Consider the following 16,903-nt stretch of genomic DNA (forward strand, 5'->3'; position numbering starts at 1 on the left):
TCCCAGAGCACTGCCAGCAGCCAGGCTTCCCCCTTCGCCGGGTCAGGAAACGCCGAAGGCCCCTACCAGGGCTGCCGAGCGGCACCGAGCCCTTCCAGCTGCCCGCGGGAGCCTGCCAAGAAAGGGAGAGCAGGCGGCGAGGCCTGACATAAAGCAGGCGCCTTTTGTGCGTGACCAGCTATGAGCAGCGAGCGCAATGAAACTCAGCCGTCTCTGGTGGCAGCACCGGCCGGAGCAGCAGCCTCAGCTGCCCCGGCAGCCGGCTCCGGCAGGGCAATCACAGGGCAATCGTATTATTGATTCGTTATATGATCTCTTCTTTTGTCACCTCATTTGAGGCAATTCCTCAGACTGTCCTCCTGTAAAGAAAGGCTTCCTACGGAGTAAATGCTACAGCAGAGAACAAACTTTGCCTTTTACTATAATCCTGTCCCTCCAGTGACCCCATTTAGACCCTCATCATCCTTGGGCTCTTTGTGTTTTCTGCTCAGGTTCTTGCCTTCAGTGTTTTTGAGTACAGCTTTTTACCTTTGTGCGCCCAGGGCTTGGACCTCCCTCTCCCCCCGCTCATCCCTGACCCTGCTCCCCTCTCCCAGGGCTTGGACACCCAGCTCCCCCCATCATCCCTGACCCTGACCCTGCTCCCCTCGCCACTCGCTGCCCCTCTGGGCTCCCTCCTGGAGGTCAGACCCCCTGGTGGGACAGGGATGCTGCCTCCCTCCCAGCGGTGCCCCTCTGCCTCTGGCCACTAGCTCCAGCTCCTCCATCCCCCGTCCGGCAGCCCGTGGCCATGCTCTCACGCCTGCAGATGGTCACACAGCCCGGGCAAGCGGCCTCTCCCTCAGCTTTGCCCCACACGTCCCTCCCAGACATGCATCCCCCTGCTCCCTCCCAGACGGATAAGCCTTCCCAAAAGGATTCAAACCATCCCATTTTCATCACAGGGCTGTGACCAGTCACAGCAAATTCCCCCGTCCCTGCGCACACCCACACACTGCGCCTGGTTCCTGCTGTCCTTCACTGCTGTCTGTGCGGTGCTCGGTTACACAGACTGGCTTTTTTCCACTTATGGAAACACTTATGGAAGGGCCGGGTACGTGTTCCCTGCACCCTCTGGGAGCTGCCAGTGGGAACCAGCAGGTGAGGGAACGGCCCCTCACCGTGGTCTCTGGCTGAACCCATGCCCGGAGATGTTTGCAGACGACGTGCCATCCCAGGGGTGGCTGTGGAGATGCTCTCCGCAGTGAGAGCGGTAAGAAGAGGTTTCAGGGAACTGCTCTGCCCCTTGATGAGGGGACTAGAACATCTCTCTGATGAGGAAAGGCTGAGGGATTTGGGCCTTTTCAGTCTGGAAAAAAGACAACTGAGGGGGGATCTTATCAATGCTGATAAATACTTCAAGGGGGGGTGTCAGGAAGATGGTGCCAGGCTCTTCTCAGTGGTGCCCAGCAACAGGACAAGAGGTAACAGGCACAAACTGGAACATGGGAAGTTCCATCCCAACATGAGGAGGAACTTCTTTGCTGTGAGGGCGGCAGAGCCCTGGCACAGGCTGCCCAGAGAGGTGGGGGAGTCTCCGTCTCTGGAGACATCCCAAACCCGCCTGGACGCATCCAACCCGCTCTGGGTGCCCCTGCTCTGGCAGGGGGTTGGACTAGGTGGTCTCCAGAGGTCCCCTCCAACCCCCACCATTCTGTGATTCTGTTCCCGGGAGAGTGCTGGTCCTGCAGCATTAAATGCATCCCGTCCTGCCCTGCCTTGAATTCACAGAACTCCCACGTCTGAACTACGTGCTGACACCAGCACTTGTGTCAGTCACGCCTTTGTGGAGGACGGGTGTGGGGAGCTGCAGAAGAGGGGAGGTCGCAGCCTGACATATCAGCTGGGCAAACACCAACAGATTCCTGAGAAGCTCAGAGCCGGACACACGTTTGCCCCGCAGGAACCACTCACAAATGCGCCGAGAGAAGACGAAGCAGCAGGGAAGATGTTTGTCGGCTTTGCCGCGCCGGGCTGGCACCCAGACTGAACCTTAAACCGTAACAAAGTGCAAGTTGTGCAAAAACACGTGACGTCATTTACATCCCGGCCCTGTCCATCCCGTGTGGATAAAAATAGACGGCAAGCCAAGAGGGGCCTCCGAGCAGGGAGGGAGGGATGGAGGGAGGGAGCTTCAGCACAGACCTCGGTGCCGTAAACCCCATCGCCCGGCCGGGAGGGAGGGACGGTCCCAGCAGCATGGCAGTGTCGCCTGGGCTTTCCTGCCAAACCCAGACCCATTCGGGCAAGGAATAAAAGCAAATTAACCCCGAAAGCGGTTAAAAAAATCCTCTCAGTCTCTGGCGGTTTAAAGTCGGAGCACACTCGAAACGATACATACCTGGGAGCCACAATAAATAAAAGAAGGAGCTCCAGGCTGGCGGCCCATCACTGCGAGATCGTCCCCGCAGGAGTGCCACGGCGAGAAGCAGCTTCCAGATCCTCCGCGCTCTCCCCGCCAGTCCGTGGCTGAAGGCATGGCAGCGGGGTTCAAGCCATGGTCCTCAGGGAAACAGGGTGAGACCAGAAGGGAGCCCCAGTCCCACGCCTCCGCCTGCCTCTTGCCCAGGGGCTGCCGAGCAGAACCCGTCACAGAATCACAGAATCACAGAATCGCCTCAGTTGGAAGGGACCTTTCAGATCATCGAGTCCCACCATCAATCCAACACCGGTCCATTCGCCTCTCCAGACTGTGCAAAAGGAGAAGTCGCCCCACGCAGCAAATCCCCCCCGCCTCACCTCCCGCACGCAGGAATCCTGAATGGAAACCAGAACCTCTGCCTTCAGACCCATTATCTCCCTGCCCGAGGTCCCTGACCTCCTTGGCCAAGAGCTCCTGCCCCAGCGGAGCCACTCCGGGAGCATTCCTTTGCTCCTGACAACAAAAGCGTTCAGGGAAAGAGGGGTTAAAGGCAGCCACAAACCTCCTGACTGTCCTGCCAGCACCATGCGGACCTTCCCCGGGGCCTGTGGCTGCAAACTGGCGGTAGGAGGAGGTGAGACAAGGCAGAGGACCGACCCGGGAGAGGCTAGGGGATGGGCAGGCCAAGGACCATCCCTGCAGGACGCCACGCAGCGGGGATCCCAAAGGAAACGGCCTCTCCGGGCTGGTGAAAGCAGCGGCAGCCGGCCCGGGGCAGGGTTGTGCCGCAGGGCACTGGCTCCACCAGGCTGGCAAGGAGCCAGGCTCCCCATCCCGGACCCTGCCTGGGCTGGTGGGGTGCGGGGCTGCACCTCACGCTCCAGCAGCACCCAACGGGCAGTGCCAGGCAGCAGAAACCCAGCTCTGAGCCTCTGCTTTGCCACAGCCCGCTCCTCTGAGCCTGTTGTCACTGCCATAAGAATTATGGGCAGGAATTCCCTGCGCACAAGCAGGCAGGAGGAGCAGCAGCCACCGTGAAGGAGAGCTGCCCTGGGCAGGGGTCCAGGGATAAGGCAGGGTGTCTGCATCCCCTGCCCACGGTGAGTGTCGGGCTGGCAGGTAACGGCTGGTGGCTCGAACCCTGCAGCACAGCCCAGGGCAGGTGGCTCCGTCAGGAGGGCACCTTCAGGACAAAAGCGTGCAGGCCACCAGGACGGGCCAGGGTCCTCCTGCTTGTTGGTTATGTGACAGTCAGCGCAACCAGCACATGAAAGACCCTACGACTCATGCCTGAAAATGAACAGGCAAGACAAATAAGCTCTACTATACATTATCCAGTAAAGAAAGAGGAAGCCATAGGAGGAAGATAAAGCAGCTTAGTCTGAGGTGGATGAGGTGTCGGGGATGAGGGGGTGGGATATAGGGGCATTGTCCGGATGGGGGGCAGCGATGCTGTGGAGGATGATCCCTGCTGTGGGAACATCCACAGATCCTGCATCACCTCCAGTCACTCCCATAATTCCCTTGTCCGAAGAAGTCAAGGGCATCACACGCTGACAACACTGCACTCGGAGTGACCGAGTTTGAACAGAGGGCTCTAGGACGCAGCCAATTCATGCGTTTCTGTACTGCAAAGGACCGTAAAGGTTTGTGTATGAGCTGCCTCAGCACAGAGTGTGGCCAGTCCAGGGACACAGCAACGTCCAGCAAGGACATGCCCAGCACAGGTGAAACAAAAACAGCAGAGGTCCACAGAGAACACGTGAAGACCAGAAGTGTTTCCTCCCCAGAAATCTCGGAGCAGCAGCCGGCGTGAGAGCAGCACCCCGGGTTCCGGTCTCAGCCCTGGGTATCCCCGCACCCTGCTCGCGAGAGGCCGATAGCGGATCCCGCGAGGGAGAGCACAGGAACCCGAGCAGGGACCCAGCAGTATTCCATCAGCTGCAGGCTCGCAGCCTCTGACGATCAGCAGCTGAGAGCCCTCTTGAGCCAGAGGCTGCATCTGCGTCTTTGTGTTTAATAGCCCTCAATCAATTTTTCTCCCACAGATTTGCCTAATGGCTTTTAAAATCCTTTTCAGCTTTGGCCGCTGTAAACACCCTGTGGCAATGAATTCCACCATGTGTCACCCATGACCGTTTTACCCCAAGAAGCACTCAGTAAAAAATTACTCCCGTTCATGTGTTTTTACAGCTCTTGCCTGGCCTTTTCATCAGGCATCCCAGCCACCATTTCATGCGAAACGGTGATCAGACATTCACAGAATCATGGAGTGGTTTGGGTGGGAAGGGACCTGAAAGACCGTCTTGTTCCACCCCCCTGCCCTGGGCAGGGACACCTCCCACCAGCCCAGGTTGCTCCAAGCCCCATCCAACCTTGAACCCCTCCAGGGATGGGGCAGCCGCAGCTTCTCTGGACAACCCGTGCTCTCCTGCCTGCTCTCGCCGTGCCGTCCGTGGTGCTCGTGGTCTGCGTGTCCCCGGCTCAGCGGCTGCTCTCCAGGCCGAGCAGTTCATTTCATGCGAAGCCTTCACCACGCTTCTGATCCCCCTTCCAGCATCACAGGAGTCTCTGCAGCTCTTCAGAGCCCACGTTAGAGCTGCCCGTCCGGCACTGTCTGGTGTCATCAGCAAACTCTGCCAGCTCGTTGTTCATCCCTTTTCTGGACTGTTTATGAACGTGTTGAGAAGCAGCGCCTGGCACCGCGCCTGCCTGAGGTGCGTTCTCTGGCCATTCTACAGCTGCATTCCTCAAACCTCTTGGGCAAGTACCTCAGCCTGGCAATTTGTCACCATTCGTATTATTGATTCGTGATATGATCTCTTTGTCACCTCCTTTTGAGGCAATTCCTCAGACTGTCCTCCTGTAAAGAAAGGCTTCCTACGGAGTAAATGCTACAGCAGAGAACGAATTTGCCTTTTACTATAGTCCCATGTCTCCAGTGATGCATTTAGACCCTCGTCATCCTTGGGCTCTACGTGTCTTCTGCTCAAGTTCTTGCCTTCAGTGTTTCTGAGCACAGCTTTTAACCTTTTGGCCAGTCGTTTGTCGAAATCCCTTTAGGTGCACATTGGGCCTGTCTCCCTTGTTTGGACGGAGGTTTTATTTGCTGGGGTCGGTTAAAACTGGCAGATCCCCCCAGTAGAGGCTCTCCCCCATCAGGCACAGCCCGACCGCCCCGAGCTGCAACGGGGACCCAGAGGCTGCAGGAGACGGGAGGTTGCCACGGGGCTTGCGGAGATGCCGGCAGGTAGGAAAGGCGCCGGGGGTGTGGTGTCTGTGTCATGTCTGGTTCCAACCCTTTCATTCCTTGTACTAATTCCCAGCTGACCTTTTGCTTTCCACTCTGATAAGGAACAGAGGTTTACTTTTCTACAAGTCCTGTCTGGTAGGCACAGGACAAGGTCACCGTGGGGGCTTGTGGCACCTGGCTTACAGACCGGCAGCGGTGGTGTGGCTGGTGCGTGTGCCTGGAGATGGCCATGGCCTGGGACGTGCTTTCACAGCCCAGGAGGTGGTGATGGGATCTGACGCCTTATGTTGGGTTTATGCTGCGTTTCAGGGAATGGGATTTTGTGCATGATACCTGGTGTGCACCATCAGTGCCTTCTCATTCAGTAGCCACCGTCACCATGGTTCCCTTGGTTAACCACAATGGCTACAAGGAGTAATGGTCCGGAGGAAGAGAATGTGGCACAGGAGAGACATGGACCTGTTGAAGTGGGGCCAGAGGAGGCCCCAGAGATGCTGGGAGGGCTGGAGCCCCTCTGCTGGGAGGACAGGCTGAGAGAGCTGGGGGGGTTCAGCCTGGAGAAGAGAAGGCTCCGGGGAGACCTTCCAGCCCCTGCCAGTCCCTAAAGGGGCTCCAGGAAAGCTGGGGAGGGACTCTGGAGCAGGGAGGGGAGCCACGGGACGAGGGGGGACAGTTTTCCATTTCAAGAGGGGAGATTTAGATGAGATATTGGGAAGAAATTGTTTGCTGTGAGGGTGGTAAGCCCCTGGCCCAGGTTGCCCAGAGAAGCTGTGGCTGCCCCATCCCTGGAGGGGTTCAAGGCCAGGTTGGACGGGGCTCGGAGCCACCTGGGCTGGTGGGAGGTGGCCCTGCCCAGGGCAGGGGGTGGCACTGGGTGGGCTTTAAGGTCCCTTCCCACCCAAACCATTCCATGGTTCTGTGATTCCAGTGTCTCCCACGCCGCAGGCAGGCCCCTGTGCTCACACGGAAGTGGGGTGGAACAAATAATGACCGTGCTGAAAGAAACCGGAGACGGACAGAAAGAGCAGAAAAACGTGAAACGCGCCAGAAAGTTTCCCGAGGAACGGAGACATCCGTGCGAGCCCCCGCTCGGGGCCGGGGACGCGGCGTCCGGGTGCGCGGTGCCAGGGTGGGCTCGGGGGCCCGGTGCTCCGGGGGGTGCAGCCCCGGTACCGGCAGCGAGCTGGGGCGGGGGTGGGGGGGGATCCCCGGCACGGCGGGGGATGCGGGGACGGGGACTGGGGGGGTCCCGCCGGGAGGGGCCGGGGAGGGGCCGGCAGCCGGGACAGCACCGGGAGCGGGGCCGGGGGAGTCGGGGCCCGGAACCGGGGTCGCGGGGGGGACGACGGGGGACACCGGGGTGGGCGTGGCCCCGGAGGGCGGGGTGGGGCGGGCCGTGCGCGGCCGCACGTCCGGAGCGGGGCGGGCTGGGACCGGGCCGGCCCCGCGCAGCGCTGTCAGACCGCGGGGCGCGGCGAGCGGCTCGGTTGGGCTCGCCTGGACCCGCTCGGGCTCGGAGCGGCTCGGTTGGGCTCGCCTGCACCCGCTCGGGCTCGGTTGGGCTCGCCTGGATCCGGTTCGGCTCGGCTCGGCTCGGCTCGGCTCGGCTGGGCTCGGCGATGGCGGTGCCGGAGCCGGACGCGCGTCTGTCGCAGGAGAAGGAGGAGGAGAGCGAGGAGGAGAGCGAGATCCTGGAGGAGAGCCCCTGCGGGCGCTGGCAGAAGCGCCGCGAGCAGGTGGGCGCCGGGCGGTGCGGGGCACCCAGCGCGGACCCCGGCCCGGGGGAGCCGCCGGTGCCCGCCGCGGGGGCGATGGCGGCGGGCGGAGGCCGATGCGGAGGGGTGCCCCGGCGCGGGAAGTACCGGTGCGGGAGCTGGGCTGTGCCCCGGTGCGGGAAGCTGTGCCGTGTCCCGGTGCGGGCCGTGTCCCGGTGCGGGAAGTCGGGCTCGCCGTGCCCCGGTGCGGGCTGTGTCCCGGTGGGGGCTGCCGGGCTGGCTGTGCCCCGGTGCGGGGTGTCCCGGTGCGGGGTGTCACCGTGGCCTAGCATGAGGAGCCAGGCTCTCTGTGGCCCGGTGCGGGAAGCCGTGCCGTTCCCTGGTGCGGGCTGCCCAGTGCGGGAGCCAGGCTTATTGTCCCCTGGTGCGGGAAGCCGGGCCATGCCCCGGTGCGGGGTGTCCCGATGCGGGGACCCAGGGTCGCTGTGCCCCGGTGCGGGGTGTCCCGGTGCGGGAGCCGTGCTGCGCCCTGGGGAGCGGGGCAGCCCTGGGCCTGCAGCCCTCAGCAGAGGGCACCGATGCCCGAACCCAGTGCTGGAGGCCTTTTCTGGGCTCGTCTTTGGGCTGTGTCTGGTGGCACGGTGCAGGTGACAGGCTGGTAACCACGGGCCGGTGGCTGGCAGCTCCTGCAGGAATGGGGACTCGCCGCCCTGCGCCGCTGCCTCCAGGGCTGGAGAACCTGATTCCCCCTCTCCAGGGAAGGGGTTTGGACCATCTCAGCTTATCTTCCCTTCTGCAGCCTGTCCGCCAGGGTTCTGCACAGCTCCCGTCACCCCCCTGCTCTCTCTCGCCCAGACGCAGCCCCATGTCGGTGCAATGTCCCTCTCCCCTGACAGCGGGGCCCGGGTCTCCCGGCCTCTCTCAGGGCACCCAAGAACAGGGACCAGCGTGGGTGGGTGAATCCTGGCCCCAGGCATGGGTGGGACAGCGCTGAGAGGTGATCACAGGCACGGTCAGCTTCTGAAGGGTAAAAGGCCCGTGCAAGGCCAGTCCTGTTCTTTATCTTCCCACCATCACCTGTTAACAACGTGTCTGTTGTCCATCCTGCTCTAGCCTGGCGTCAGGCTGCCCGGTTTAGGCTGTCCCCTGTTTTCCCAGTCTGGGATCTTGATGACCTGCTAACGTCGGTGCCATCAGCACCTGCCCTTCTTCTGTCCCTCTGTGCTTTCTGGTACTTCCACACCCGCATGTCACCCTTTGATCTCCTGTTCCTACTACCTGACCACCTCTGCCACGCATCTTCTCCGCATCAGGGCCTTGCACCGGGGTGTACGTGCGGCGTGGCTGGCACCTGAGCCTTGTACTACCGTCTCCATGCTGTGTGGTAAGAGCCAGGACCTGACACTGCATTCGAAATCCTGTGACTTCTTCCCCTGCTTGTCCTTGGTGCTCCCAGAGTCACAGATCCCACCTGTGTGGCACATCCGAGGTGTCAGACAGCTGTATCTTTATCTCCTGTTGTTTCATTTGTCTTTTTTGTGACGGGCTCTGCTGGCTCCATCGTAATCTATCCCTCTGTCTGCTGTGCCTTCCATCTGACCATGCTCCAGCTGCTGGCATGGGCGATGCGGTGTGTCCTCCATGCCGCCAGCGAGGCGTGGGGTAATGGTACTGGCACAGCGGATGGACAGACAGACCCTGCCTCTCCTGTGGTCTCTCTGCCAGGGTGTCTCTGCGGGGCTGCTCAGGAGGGGAGGAAGGCTGTGCGGAAACTAGTTTTTTAGCTGAGAATACCCTGATGCTCCAGCAGTTAGACCTATAGACTTAAAATGACCTCTGCAGTGTGGTGGAAACATTTGGTGTCCGTACTGGATAAGGCCCTGTAATTTAATCCCATCTGACCTGTAGCTGTGTTATGTTTTCTCACACAGCTCTTGGATGATGTGTGTTAGTCTGTGACACACCAAAACAGCCTGAAACCCCTCGTTGTCCTTGGCGAAGAAATGGCTTGGAGGTCATTTCTCATTTGAACAATCCCCGTCTGTTTTGACCTAGTGGTGACTTAGAACCATGAAACGGTTTGGGTGGGAAGGGACCTTGAAGATCATCTCGTTCCAATCCCCTGCCCTGGGCAGGGACACCTCCCACCAGCCCAGGTTGCTCCAAGCCCCCTCCAACCTGGCCTTGAGCCCCTCCAGGGATGGGGCAGCCACAGCTTCTCTGGGCAACCTGGGCCAGGGGCTCACCACCCTCACAGCCAAGAGTTTCTGCCTCAGATCTCATCTCAATCTCCCCTCTTCCAGCGTAAAACCCTTCCCCCTCATCGCATGGCTCCCGTCCCTGCTCCAGAGTCCCTCCCCAGCTTTCCTGGAGCTCCTTTAGGGACTGGAAGTGTTCAAGGCCAGGCTGGATGGGGCTTTGAGCAGCTTGGTCTAGTGGGAGGTGTCCCTGCCCAGGGTAGGGGGTGTGGAACCAGGTGATCTTTAAGGTCCCTTCCAACCCGAACCATTCTGTGGAAGGGGCTGGAAGGTCTCCCCGCAGCCTTCTCTTCTCCAGACTCCATACCTTTGGTTTTACACGTGGCCATTGTGGCCGTACTCCAGCTGTACCGGGAGAACATACAGCTCACGACCCTGCTGTGCATCGTTACAGCGTGTTTCAGGTACGGACCCAACAGCTGAAACGTGCCGTGATCTTAATGCTTTGCTGGGTCTGTCTGTGCCCACCGCAGGAGAAAACATTTCCCTGCACAACTTCCTTTGCCTGATTATGATGTGTTTGTTCACGTTGGATACGAAGTCAACAGATTTCCACAAACAGTTTGGGAAATAAAAGCACTTACAGTATCTCCGCAAGGTATGTGGAGAAAGAGTCATGTGAATCCTTGGGTGGCTTCACGTTCAGCGCCAGCACAACCCGTGTCCTGCCCCTCTCCCCCTGCGATCGGAGGGAAAGTGCAGCAGAAGAATGCCGCTGCTGCTGCAGACTTTTCCATTTAGGAAGATAGGCTTTTTTTTTGGCGTCGGTTTGATGACTTCATTTACTTTTTCCATCCACCCTGTGGATAAAAGTAGCAAGGGAGAAGATGCTTGGGTTACTGCTCATGTTAAAAGTTCTGCAGCTTTCCTCGTCCGAATACAGTTTCCTGAATGAACCCCAGCACCTTGTTACTAAGATCAAACTGGTTTTATCCACGTTGCTTCGCTTTTACAGACCCTTTATCCATTTGGAGAGGGGACTGTTATGAGCAGTAGCTGTTTGTTGGCTCTGCTGTTGGCAAGCACTGGTACCACTGCATTAATATATAATAATAGATAATAATGGATAATAGTAGATAATAATGGATAATAGATAATAATTAATAGATAATAATACACATAGACGGCTGCCGGCAGCTAGAACAGCACTGGTTGCTTTTCGCTTGGAATAGCCCATTGCTCCCCTTTTTGGTCCCCTTGTTTAATTAAAGGGTTAATGACTGAATGTGTAGAGATACAGAGGCCTTGAACTATGAGCTTTAAACTCCTAAAACCAGCAGAGTGAAAGAAAGGAAAAAGGGAAACAATAATAGAAAGAAAGAGAAGAAGTGCCAAAGCAGAATTTACAGAAAAATAAAGTGGTATTCAAAAAATCTGCAAGAGGGGGAGATGTTGAAGTGTTGCTATAGGTTTCCATGGATCAGAAAATGAAAACAAAATATGGAAAAATAATCCAAGCATTTGAATACACTGAGGTGCAAGGGTGTTCCCAATTTTTGGGTATTAATTATGTTTGCAGTTTGCAGTGGGGATAACCAGTTCTGTGACAGATTATTTGGAAAGCATCCAACTATTTAATATTTGCCACCAGAGTTATTTTTAAAAGCGGCTTTGTTGCCAGCCCTCCCAGGAGACCAGGACTTGAAGTGTGTTTTGTTGTGAAGTGCTTTTCCAGAGCAGAGGGGATCAGCTGAAGGACTTAGCTCTTTCTTTTCATGCCATCTATTTATTTTTTTTTTCCCTGCCCCACACTGGTTTTACGGCTTTTGTTTGCTGTTATTTAACTTTCCCGGATGAGTTTACTGATGAACCCGCTGACCTCAGCTCATCAGGCAGGTTGGTGTTGTGAAGCTTTGCTCTGGGCTCCGAACAGGAGCAGGGGCACCCCAGGTGGTTTTAATTGCGGATTTTTGTAAAAGCAAGACAAAATTGTTTGAACTGAGGTGGCGTAACTCATGGGTAGATAAGCTCTGCTGGGGGCAGATAGCGAGGTCCTCTTCTCGGCGTGTATTCTGTGGGTCTGGCAACAAGCAGGACTTTGCAGGATGGATTTAGCATCCTCCTCCTCACCCTCCTAGTTCGTGTGGGCGATGGCTGTTTTGCTTTTGCTTCAGGTCCGCTTTCCCCGTGCTGCTTTCTCCGTTTCAAGGAGCCTTTAATCCTTCACGATCTTACCCGGTCACAACAATCCCCTGCCTTGTTCTCGGTGCCAGGGAGGGAGCTGACGTCAGCCCGGCCGTAAAGGTTAGTGCAGAAACTTGTCCTTTTTTCATGCGGTAACACGCTCTTTTATTCATTCAGATTCTCTGCGAGAATGCCTTTCTATTTGCAGAACCCGGTGCTCACGGGGTGCTTGGGGTGCTCCTGCGGCACTACCTTCCTGCTCCGGCTTCTCCACCGCATCCCAGAGGCATCCCAGCGGCCCCTTCTGTGCCCCCTCCAAACCAGACACCAAAGACAAGTGTTACAATTACCGGCATTCTCTATGTTTTGTTCCCTTTCCTGTTTTTAACCAGGCTTTTTTTGCCCTTTCATTGGTTTTCCCAGCAGGTATTTTTGTTGACAGCGGCCAGACGTTGTATATGAGTCTTGCAGGCTTGTACACCTTTTGTGTCCCTCGTCTCCTTTCTCCTTTTTCTCTGATGTAACCAGAGAACGCGCGCAGTCCCAGAGGCTTTTCTATTTCACTTCTGGGACAAGGGAGGCGTCCCACGGTCGTGTTATAAAAGGGATCAGAAGATGATCAAAGCGCTTGTTGGTCGGATCTGCCATTGGACGAGTTGGCGTTTGGCAGTACACACGTGCAGGGCAGGGGTTTGCATTTCCCCGTAGCAATCAGACCCTGGTCAGCAAGGTGGTTTTGTTGCTTTCGTTCAGCTTCTCTGTTCAGGGTGGGCTCGCTCCGTGCCAAGGCAGTAGGAGGGCAAACCCCCTGCCCACCCAGTCAATGGGGTAAATCGCACCAAATTCTGAAAAGGGGTAATTCTTGCTGGTGACCGGTCTGACTTGTGAAAAGCTGCTGTTTGGTGTTTTCCAGCTGGCCCTGGATGACCAGCCAAGGTGGCCCCTTGCTTTCTGGCAGAGCCCTGCAAAGCCTGTCCCTGGGTGCTGGTCCCCAGTTCAGACTGGTGGGCACTGGCGGCCCACAGCAGCGGTGGGTGAGAAGCTCAACACGAGCCAGCAACATGCGCTGGCAGCACAGAAACCCCCCGCAGCCCGGGCTGCATCCCCAGCAGCGTGGGCAGGGGGGCGAGGGGGGGATTCTGCCCCTCTGCTCCGCTCGGGGAGACCCCCCTGCAGTGCTGCCTCCAGCCCCGGGGACATCGGGAGGGAGGACACGGAGGTGCCGGAGAAGGCCCCGGAGATGCCGGGAGGGCTGGAGCCCCTCTGCTGGGAGGACAGGCTGAGAGAGCTGGGGGGGTTCAGCCTGGAGAAGAGAAGGCTCCGGGGAGACCTTCCAGCCCCTTCCAGGCCCTCAAGGGGCTCCGTGAAAGCTGGGGAGGGACTCTGGAGCAGGGAGGGGAGCCACGGGACGAGGGGGAAGGGTTTTCCACTGGAAGAAGGGAGATTGGGATGAGATGTGAGGCAGACATTGTTTGCTGTGAGGGTGGTGAGCCCCTGGCCCAGGGTGCCCAGAGAAGCTGTGGCTGCCGCATCCCTGGAGGGGTTCAAGGCCAGGTTGGAGGGGGCTCGGAGCCACCTGGGCTGGTGGGAGGTGTCCCTGCCCAGGGCAGGGGGGTTGGAAAATGAGGATCTTTAAGGTCCCTTCCCACCCAAACCATTCTATGAAATAACAACGCTTGTATTGCCTTCGGCATGCAGGATCTCTCCTGGCTCTTATCTGGGCAGTGGAAAAATACTCCTCTGTCCCTTTTTCTCAGCAGTGGAAGGAGAACAGGGATCACAGTGTTTGCTCTGGCAGCTGCTGGGCAAGAGGGAAGGGCAACCACGGGTATGGAGAGAAAGGAAAGATTCCAGCCTTCCCTCCCACGGGCGGAGGGGACAGGTTGACCAGTGGCTGCATCCCTGAGGAGGCCTGTGCCGGGTCCTGCTCCCTCTCCCTCTCTACAGGTATCAACAACCACCTCCCGGCCATTGCTGACAGGCAGGGGATGTCCTGGGGATGGATCGGGAGAGCTCATGGAAGAGGGCTGGGTGAAGCGGGTGCCCCAGGACAGGCGAGCTCTGCACATCCCACTGTGTTGCCTGCGAGTGTTTCCCTTCCCGGGTCTCCCCGGCCGGCAGCGCAGCTGGGCACCTGGGGGTTTTTCATAGAATTATAGAACCACAGAATGGTTTGGGTTGGAAGGGACCTTAAAGCCCACCAGTGCCACCCCCTGCCCTGGGCAGGGACACCTCCCACCAGCCCAGGTTGCTCCAAGCCCCGTCCAACCTGGCCGTGAACCCCTCCAGGGATGAGGCAGCCACAGCTTCTCTGGGCAACCTGGGCCAGGGACTCACCACCCTCATAGCAAAGAATTTCTTCCCAATATCTCATCTCAGTCTCCCCTCTTTCAGTGGAAAACCGTTCCCCCTCATAATGAGTCCCTCCCCATCTCTCCTGTAGGTCCCCTTTAGGGACTGAAGGGCTGCCATAAGGTCTCCCCGGAGCCTTCTCTTCTCCAGGCTGAACCCCCCCAGCTCTCTCAGCCTGTCCTCACAGCAGAGGGGCTCCAGCCCTCTGATCGTCTCCGTGGCCTCCTCTGGCCCCACTCCAACAGGTCCGTGTCCTCCTGATGTTGGGGACTCCAAAGCTGGACGCAGTACTCCCAGTGCTGGTTGATGGCTGAATTGAAATTCCTGGTTGATGGCTGAATGCCACTTCTTTCTGCCCACAGCTCTTCTCCTTCTCTCTGGGGCTCACTGCTCCTCCAGCACGGTCCAGATGAGTGCTGTTCCCCTCTACCATGGTGGCACTGGTGTTAATCATAGGATGTGTTGGGTTGGAAGGGACCGCTAAAGGCCATCTAGTCCAACCCCCCTGCAGTGAGCAGGGACATCTTCAACTAGATCAGGTCGCTCAGAGCCTCATCCAGCCTGGCCTTGAATGTCTCCAGGGATGGGGCCTCCACCACTTCTCTGGGCAACCTGTTCCAGTGTCTCACCACCCTCAGTGTAAAGAACTCCATCTTAATGTCTGATCTAAACCTGCCCTGCTCTAGTTTAAAACCATTGCCCCTTGTCCTATGGCTATGTGCCCTTGCAAACCACCCCTCCCCAGCTTTCCTGTAGGCCCCCTTCAGGTACTGGAAGGGGCTCTAAGGTCTCCCCAGAGCCTCCTGTTCTCCAGGCTGAACAACCGCAGCAGAGCTTGCCCCGTTGCCCCCCAGCTCTGTAGAGCGTCACACCACTGTCCCTGCTCGGCCGGGTCTCTCCAGCTGGTAGTGTGTGAGCCCTGTGCCCACGCTGCTCTGAGTTAGTGCTGAGAATGTGTTTTTGTGAGAGGTAGGATCAAATGCTTCACTGGAATCAAAATATTTTCCGTCTCGTGTGTTCCCTTCACCTGCTAATTGTGTAACAGGATCGCACAGAGAGAACAGGTTTATCTGGCACCGCAGATGCCTCGTCCTGCTCCTGCAGGGCCACAGGACGTCGTAGGCTCGGCCGGTTGTTTTGCCGTGGGCTGCAGGTAGCAGGCTGGGTGGATGTCACCCAGATAGCACTTCTGTCACAGCCTTTGGCATCCCTGCCGTGGTGTGAAACTGAGCCAGCAGCACAGCCAGGCTCGGGAGCAGATCGCTCCGTAATTGCTCAGGGCTGCTGCCACTGTCCCCGGCCTCCTCCCTGGGGACAAAGTGGCAGGTCTGGTGCTTGAAACGGGGCCCTGGAGGCAGAGGGCTGGGAGGGCTCAGCAGTGGGATGCATCGGCTCCACACCCAGAGACCACAGCGGGACCGTGGATTAGTCCCCTGGGTGCCCGGTGCCCGTGTGCTGCCGCTCCTGCAGGACCTGCTCCTGCGTCTGCCCCTCGGCGCAGCGGTGATCAGTTGTCCCCGTCCCTCGGTGAGCTGAAGGAAGCAGCAGAGGCATCGGAGCCAGGCCTTGCCCCTCACCTCTCTTACCTTTGTTTGTGTGTTTGTTTGTTTTTTGTTGTTGGGGTTTTTTTTTACATATTTTAAAAAATTATTTCCGTGTTGCAACAGTCACCCCTGCCCTGCATGGGGCCACGGCATGGGGTGGTGGAGGGGGAGTGCAGGGTCTGTCGGGGCCAGGGAACACGTAGTTTGGAGAAGGCAAGGGGGGGGTCTGGCATGGGGCAGCGGGCTGGAGAGGGGGCCCTGCAGAGACACGGTCCTCTGTCCCTGCTGCTGGCACACATGCCCTGAGAGGACGGTTTCTGCTGCCCAAGGTGTGTCCCTGTGCCTCAGCGCCTCCTTCCTGACTGTGACCTGAACAGAAGTCCCTTGAGAAGCCCAGACACAGCCTTCGCTGTCGCCCAGGCTTATGAGATCCTGGAGCGGAGGGCCGGGTTGGGATTTACTCTGCGAAAGTGCCCTCCCAGGCACACTGTGTTCCCTGCTCAGCCTGGTGGCCCTGGCAAATCCTGCCAGTTCCCAGCGCCAAAAGGCACAATGTCACGGTGTCACGAGGAGTCAGGTAAATGCAGTGAGCATCACCATCTTCACATCCTGATAGCTCTCCTCTCGTTACCGGCAGCCAGGGCTTTCTGCTCCCTGACACAGGCTCACAGGGCTGTCCCCTTTGGCATCAACACATGTCTGCCGTCACCGTACGACCAGGTGGGTCCTGGTGCTTTTGCCAGCACAGCACAGCTGGTCTCAGTGAGCCTGGAGAGCCCGGTTCCCTGTAATCCAGGTAACCGCTCCTCCTTCGTGCTTGGCTCTCCCATTGGGGGTCTTTTTGGCTGTTTGCCCTGTGTCCTCCAGATGGTGATGTTTCTTACCTCCTGGCCTTCTGTCCCCAGGGCCGCCTGTGGCACCCGGCATGGTGGCTGCTGCACCAGGGACGACTCAGCAGCCCATGGGCAAATGGTGGGGCCATGGGGATTTGGGGGGCTGCTGCCAGCTGCGGTGGGTGGGGAAGGGCTCCGTCCTGCGGGGCTGAACCCCTGAGAGCATCCCTGGGCAGCAGCTCCGGAGCTGAACTCAGCTCAGCGCCGCTATGGACAGGGCACATGTACAGAGCGCTGGCAGCTGCTTTGCTGTCGTGCCCGTTCATGGGCCTTTGATTCACAAAACTTCATCTTTCCCCTGGTCTCTGGCTCAGCACCGGTTCAGGAAATCCCCAAAGAGGTTTGGTCCTCTTCCTTCCAGCC

At 58.3% G+C, this 16,903-nt stretch overlaps 1 protein-coding gene across 11 annotated transcripts in view; it reads left to right on the forward strand.

Annotated features, from left to right (window-relative positions):
- The first annotated feature begins 7,041 nt into the window (after positions 1–7,041).
- The window catches only part of NRBP2 (nuclear receptor binding protein 2), a 31,573-nt gene continuing 21,711 nt past the window's right edge, over positions 7,042–16,903 (forward strand). For 3 of the 11 annotated variants that reach the window (XM_074578073.1, XM_074578074.1, XM_074578077.1), the window contains exons 1-3: positions 8,729–8,753; positions 9,911–10,031; positions 11,742–11,871. In XM_074578073.1, the coding sequence (XP_074434174.1) occupies positions 8,744–8,753; positions 9,911–10,031; positions 11,742–11,871 (261 nt within the window). In that variant the 5' untranslated portion in view covers positions 8,729–8,743. Of the gene's footprint in view, positions 7,391–8,728; positions 8,754–9,910; positions 10,032–11,306; positions 11,464–11,741; positions 11,872–16,903 lie in introns of those variants that run through there. The other 8 variants (XM_074578080.1, XM_074578082.1, XM_074578076.1 and 5 more) reach the window with 6 other exon arrangements.

Source organism: Larus michahellis, chromosome 2, assembly GCF_964199755.1.
Source record: "Larus michahellis chromosome 2, bLarMic1.1, whole genome shotgun sequence".
Lineage (NCBI taxonomy): Eukaryota > Metazoa > Chordata > Aves > Charadriiformes > Laridae > Larus > Larus michahellis.